At 48.2% G+C, this 7,106-nt stretch overlaps 1 protein-coding gene across 1 annotated transcript; it reads right to left on the bottom strand.

Annotated features, from left to right (window-relative positions):
* PDRG1 (p53 and DNA damage regulated 1) lies at window positions 1–6,848 on the bottom strand. The gene is made up of 5 exons (XM_003788079.3): window positions 6,678–6,848; window positions 5,050–5,125; window positions 3,938–4,012; window positions 1,504–1,584; window positions 1–940 (listed from the first exon to the last, which is right to left on the bottom strand). The coding sequence occupies exons 1-5, from the start codon at window positions 6,762–6,764 to the stop codon at window positions 858–860; spliced, it is 402 nt and encodes a 133-aa protein (XP_003788127.1). The 5' UTR covers window positions 6,765–6,848; the 3' UTR covers window positions 1–857.
* Window positions 6,849–7,106: the final 258 nt, after the last annotated feature.

Below are 7,106 nucleotides of genomic sequence, written 5' to 3' on the forward strand. Positions count from 1 at the left end.
TTCATTCAGCTAACGTTTATTAAGACCTCAGTCAACACAGAAGACAGTTGTGTCCTCACAGCACATTTCCACTAGGACTTCTAACCACTGAAGGAAAACAGGACTCTGAGCAGCACTGGCCTGGCTGTTTTCAGAGGTGGTGGAGGGTATGCTTACACGTGTAGCATGTTAAGTGGCAGTCTCACTTGCCCAACCCCCATGCAATACTCTGCAAAGCTCTCCTGACTAAAGAGGGCCACAGCAGGTCGACAAGCAGCACCCACTCCTGGAAGCAAACAGGAAAAAGGGCAAAAACGGAGGCAGCAGGGGAAAATGTGTGTCTACTCCATCGATGACTGTGGTGAACACACAACGCCGAGAGTTTGTCTTCATTCAGAAACCACTTTTGAGCTTCCCTTTATTCCAATTCCATTACACCTGCGTGAAAGTGTCCGTTCTCCAGAGAGGAATGCTGGAATGAAGCGCCCGCCCTGCCCTTCTCCATTCTTCCCAGCCGGGGGCCCATGTGAACAGCAGGCCATTGTTGAGAAGTGCCTGTTGCAGTCATTCTCACGCCCCCACAGGCACTGCCCCACACTCCCACTGCTGGCCGCCAGGGCCCGTCAATAGGTCTTGTGTGAACTGAGCCCTGGTGGTCACGTCCAGCAGACACTGACAGACTGAGGCTTCCATTCTGCCAACGCAGAGCAGCCAAGCACTACAAAGAGGCTTCGTGCAGAAGTCATGGCCAGATTCTTGATGCCCATCCCTGTAAAGGGCAGATGCTTTCCTTGCAGGTTTCAAGCTTGGAAGGGACTGGGTCCTCCAGACCCCAGGGGGGATGCTGGTCATTGGTCCCCCATCTTGCTTCTTGAGTCTCATCCTTTCAGGATGATCTTGATAGCTTTAAGCTCATCTTGGTTGAGGGGGCTCAAGTTAAAACCCTTCAGCTCCGGTTTGCCTAGGAAAGACAATCCATCAGCAAGTCAGGCCTCCCACTGGTTCTGGAGTCAGGCCCAGGAAAGGGGCTGACTCTGCATTAGTGCTGCCAAACCTGGTCTGAGGTCTGATAGGGATGGGGCTCAAATTCTGCAAAGCACCAGATGAGGCATTGCTATCTATTCCTGGGTCACCGTGTATCTGCAAAGTCTTGGCTCTCCTGCCCAGACACCCCCAGAATTTTGCCACACCTGTGACCAATCTTAGGTTTATCTACAATTTCAGCTCTGACCTTGACCACCTGACTGAAGCCTTCATGAATTTCCTCAGTCAAAGCTATCCTAGTCCCCACCCCAGGCAGTTCCTGGAACCTGGCAAAGAAGCTATGACAAGAATAAGATGCCCTAAATTTCCCTGTCCATTCTATCTCTGGGCAGCTACAACCAACCACTCCCCATACCTCCAGTGCCCCTGACATGCTGCCAGGCCACTGCCTACCTCTGAGGGGCTTCCCACCCCTGCCCTGCAAAATCCATGTTGATGGCTCTCTGCCCTCCTGGTTTCCAGCTCCCCCCTGGACAATACCTTGGGCCTCAAAGAGGCGGTTGACCTTCACTTTAAGTTGTTTCCGGAGTTTTTCTATTTCTTTGTCCAGATGATCCTGATCTATAAAAATAAGGTAAGCGAACAGAGAATGAGGTTATACCACAGTCTGACCCAGGGATTAGAAACACCAGCCCCTCTGACAACAGGACACTTAGCATTTGGGAAGGAAAGGGGGACCTCAGAGACCAACTGAGGAAGGACTAAAAGATAGAAAGGACATGACCTGTCCAAGACCACTCAGAGAGCCTTTTGTGGTCAGTGGATCAGGAAGGCAACACCAGGATTTAGATTAACCCTCCAAATTCGGAATTTATGGAAAATTCAAATGCAAGAATAAAATGAAGCACCTATAGACCCAGACCAACCTAGATGGATGGAAAATGGGTCGCTGAGGAATTTTATAAACCCAAGTGTATCAAAGATAAGGAGTTTTTAGAAAAGCATTATTGGCTCAGTGCTCAGTGAGAAAAGCATTATAGCTCAGTGAGTAGGGCGCCAGCCACACATGCTCAGGCTGATGGGTTGGAGCCTAGCATGGGCCTGCTAAACAATAACTGCAGCCAGAAAATAGCCAACTGTTGTGGTGGGCACCTGTAATCCCAGCTACTTGGGAGGCGGAGGCAATTGAATCACTTAAGCTCAAAAGTTGGAGGTTGCTGTGGGCTGTGATGCCACAACACTTGAGGGTGACATAGTGAGACTCTGTCTCAAAAGCAAAGCAAAGCAAAGCATTATTGTGGAAACATGTGACCTAAATAATCAATGGACGAGCCTTTTCTGTGAACAGAAAAGGTATCCTAGAGTCACCAACAGCCCATGAGAAGGGTAGGCAGGACAGATGTGATTATCAAAGCCTGATGACCAATCGAATAACCAACCAACCAACCAACCAACCTACTTCACCTGTTCTTGAATGACATCTGGCTAGTGTGTCTTCCCCACAAATTTTTATTCTATGTGATGGGGAGAAGCCCTGACTGGCCAAGCCTTGTAGCCTAGGAGATGGTTCTATTTCTCAATGTAACCCCAGTGTCTCTGAGGTTATTTAGCCTGTGTCAATCTCCAAGAACCCTGATGAAGGCAGACATGGTGGCTCAAGCATATAATCCTAGCACTCTGGGAGGCTGAGGCAGGTGAACTGCTTGAACTCATGAGTTTGAGACCATCCTTAGCAAGAGCAAGATCCTGTCGCTGAAAAAAATGGTGAGTGTTGTGGTGGGCACCTATAGTCCCAGCTACCTGGGAAGCTGAGGCAAGAGGAAACTTGAGCCCAAGAGTTTGAGGTTGCTGTGAGTTATGATGCCACAGCACCCTACTGAAGGCAACAAAAGTGAGATTGTCTCAAAAAAAAAACCAAACAGACCCCGATGATGTTCCAGAACACTTCTAGGTATATCTACGTAAGATGACAAAACCACATTTGTGGGCTGAAAAGAGCCAGAGACCACAAGTTGAACCCAGACAGGCAACTCCCTCTGAAAGCTTAATCCCAGAAGCTTCTAGCCTACTGTTAATACAATGACAACATTTAATTTTATAACCACAACATATTAGTGTATGTTTTTCAAGAGAATAGTGAGGAAACTTCTCCTACAGGTTGGATTTAGTGTCCTCCACTAAAATTTTTATTTCAAGATGTATGGAGACATCCTATCTTTAGGGACTGAGGCAACCCTGCTGGGTCCTCTTGGCCATATATTTTTTAAGGGTATAAAAGAGAAAATCTGTATAACTTGTCCCTTTCCCAGCCAAGAACCCATTTGCAACCTGACTTTTTTGCTTCAGAAACACGGCAGTGGAATTTGAATACACGCAGACCCTATAGGTTCACTCCCCACAAACTCCCCATTTTCAAACCCAGTCTCTTTTGTAGGGGATGTGAGAAGGAAAAGCTCACTCTCTCAAGCTCCTTTCCAGCCAGGGGTGGCTATGTGACTTGGTTCTGGTCAATGGGATGTTGGCAGGAAGTCCCAGGGAGGATGGCCTTATTGCCAAAACAGAAGGGAAAGCTGTATGTGGAGAAAGCCTTTTGCCTTTTACTCAGCCTGGCATGAGGACACTGTAATCATAATATGCTAAGGTGCCACGGCTGAGGCAGCTGTGCCAGACCTGGACTGCATACATCTGTACTCTTTACATGAGAAAAATAGAACCCTCCACTGTTAAGCCTCAGTTTGGGGGGTTATCTGTAATTTAAAGCCCAACTCATTCCTCATGATAAAGGAGTACTGTGCTAGGCATACATACTATTTAATCTCATCTTCACAACTAAGTAAGTGCATCCCCTTTTTAGGGATGATAAAATGTGTCTGAACCTGTAACACAGTCAAGCTGCCCAAAGCCTGACTCTCCATTCTGGTTTAAGAGTGAAGCTGTGGTAGAGGCAGCCATATCCCACCCCAGGAGACCTTACCTTTCTCGATCATCTCCTTTGTCTGAGGGTGAGGCATCTTGATGAACATGTTCCCGAAGCAAACCATCACATCTTCTGAAATAGCAAATGGTTATTCCCTCAACAAATATTTTTGAGCACTTTCTGCCAGGCATTGTTTAAGTCACTGAGAACACAGCAGAAAAAGATAAGTTCCCACCTTTATGGAATTTATGTTATAAAGTAGGAAAGAGAATAAGCAGAGGTATGATTTCTCAGACCCTGATAAGAGCTGTAGAGAAAAAGCAGGCTAAGAGGGACAGGGAAGGCCAAAGCAGATGAGGCACTTATTATTTATACCAGGCAATCCAAGAAGGCCTCACTGATTATGTGACATCTGGGCAGAGACCCAAAGGTGAGAGTATGAGCCAGACAAAGGAAACAGAACAGCAAATATCAGTAGTGGTTTGAGGTGTTAGGAACAGTAAGGAGACCAGTGATGGGAGAGTCATGAGTGAGGAGAGTAGAGGATGCGATATTAGAGCGTTCATGGGGGGCTGGGTTACACGGAGTCTTACAGGACTCCACATTTTGCTACAATAAGATGAGAAGCAACTGGAAGGCAACACACATTTCAGTATACTTTCAACAAATAGAAACTTCCTCCCTTGGTACTCGAGGCCCTTCACTACAGCCTGGTCTCTGCCCCTCTCTCCAGCCATGCTTACTCTCCCCATTTGCTTACTCTACCACAGCCACCTGACCTCATCTAAAGGGCTCCTCCTCTGGATATTCTCAACACCCAACATCTACCCCAAGTCCAACTCCATCTTTAGCTTTCTCAGTTTTCAATTATCTATTTTACATTGTTTTTCTCCTCTGAAGAACACAAAGGCAGGAACTCTCAGTGTCTGCCACTGTCAAGGAGCCAGGAACTAAGGCCTGTCACTGAAGTGAGCACCTGGAATCCTGAGCCACAGTATATGTCAGATCTGTATCATTTGCTCTTCATTTCCATGGGCTGTTTCAATTTCCCAAAAGGCTAAGTCACACATGTGTGGCCTCCTGCCTGGCCTCTATCAGAGACAAGGTGAAGGCCTTAAAAGGAAAACTGGACAGGCCTCCAGGGCTGCAGTGAGGAGGTTTCAACTTACCAGACAGGCTGAGATCCTTCTGCAGGGCCCTTAAGCCCTCTCGGTTCTGATTCCTTTTAGTGTCCAGGTCTACAATCTGAAAACCACAGGGGCAAAAAGAAACTCAGCTACCTTGTGCTACAACCTGTCACCTCTTGACAGACATAGGGTTGAAGAGATAAGGCATTATTCCTAGGTTACGTTCAATGTTCTGCCTAAAATGGACTGATGAGTGAACCTATTTCTTCTCCTACTCAGCTTTCAAGTCTTTAAAGACAATAATTCGTGCAGACACTCTTTCCACAGAGAAGGTGCTGGGAAAATGTCTGCTGAGTGAGTAAATGGGTAATTTTTTATTACCCACTCAAACTTTAGGGCACATCAGAACTACTGAAAATTGGAAACTTCTCCCCTATACATTGCAATTAAGCAGGCCTAAGAAGCTCTAGTTTGAACAAGCTTCTCCAGCTGACTCTGACTTAGTATTATGAAAATCTCAAAAACACTAGACTGGAACAGCAGAGGTAGGGGCACTGAGATGGTGGTAACACAGCGTCTACTGAGGAAGGTGGCAGTACAGCATGCTGCTTCAGAGTGCTGGCTCTGTGGCTGGAGGGTCCAGGTTTAAGTCCTACTGTGTAATCTCACCTTCCTATTTACACCTCTGAAAAGTGGAGTCCGAAATAGTACCTACCTCACACAGATTACTAAGCCAGAAATTGAATGAGTTAACACAGTACCTGAAACATGATAGGTACTTAATAAACTTGTCTTGTGATTCTCACCTAGCACACCCTGATCCAGTATATGATAGGCTCTTCCTCTTCTCAGTAAGTACCTGACCAACCACCCCTGCATTCTACCTGAAGATGACAGAGTTGTTAATGAACCTACAAGGGGATTCATTCTTGACCCCTGCTTCCTTGCTCCTTTATGTAACCATTATCCCACGATACATAAGTCCATCTCCAAAATATATTTCTGGTCCTTTCACTTCCCTCCACCACCCACCTAATCCAAACCCATCTCTCGTCTGGACCATAGCAATGGTACCTCACCCACCTCCTTGACTCCATCTTGCCTTTCTCTATCTGTACTCCACCCAGTAGCCAGAAAGATCCTTTTAAAACCTAAATCCAATTATATCACCCTCCTTCCCTCATGAATTCCCATCAAAGACTTGGCAATTAAATGAGAAAATAACCCAAGCTCCTTATGAGGTCCTCCATAAACAGAGCCTCACCTTTCCCCACGTCCTCACCCCGCTCAATCACAAGGTTCCTCAAGCCCCTTTTCTGTTCCTATCCTCTCCTGAGGGCCTTGACTGACGGCGCCCAGATCAACGAGAGGGCCCGGCAACTGCGTTTTGAAACATGCTCAGGGAAACTGCCCAGGATTGGGATCTGGAGAGCACGATAAGGAGTAGAAGGATGGAGAGGGGAAGCCCAGCACCAAGGTGGCGCTCACTTAATACCAGCCGGACGACTGACGCGCTGAGTCGCATCAAGCTTTTGACCCAAGTTACCTCGCAACTGCTCCATGTCGTCTAGGAACCATTAAACCCCCCTGCCCAAGTCAACTCACTGCTACGCCGCGCTTGTCCCTACGGCGCTCCCCGCCAGGCCCCAGCGCCGCGCACGGGCCCTCACCTGTCGCTTGTCCGCCAGCACCTCCTCGGCGAGCTCCTCCACCTCGACCAGGTACCGCAGCACCCGCTCCGCCTCGGGTGACAGCATGGCGCCCACTGACTCTGGTTGAAACTCTGAAGATACTCAGCTCTAACTCCGCCGGGGCCCACCTCTGGTTCTCCCTGCGCACGCGCCGATCTGACAGCTCTTCCGGCGCGCCTGCGCAATTAAAAGAATGAGAGTGGCGCGCAGGCTCCAGCTCGCACGGGACGGCCGGACGCAGAGGCGGGACCTAGCTTTGGAGGCGTGTCTGGAGCGCCTCCTGCAGGCCCAGAGCACGCAGTCCGGCGCTGCCTCTTGCCCCTCCCTACAGCCCTTCAAATATTTGTTGAGCACCTACTACAGCGAGGCAGTTTTAGGTGTTAAGGATGCAACAGTGAACAAAACAAA

Source organism: Otolemur garnettii, unplaced genomic scaffold (assembly GCF_000181295.1).
Source record: "Otolemur garnettii isolate 467f Iridium unplaced genomic scaffold, OtoGar3 scaffold00025, whole genome shotgun sequence".
Classification (NCBI taxonomy): domain Eukaryota; kingdom Metazoa; phylum Chordata; class Mammalia; order Primates; family Galagidae; genus Otolemur; species Otolemur garnettii.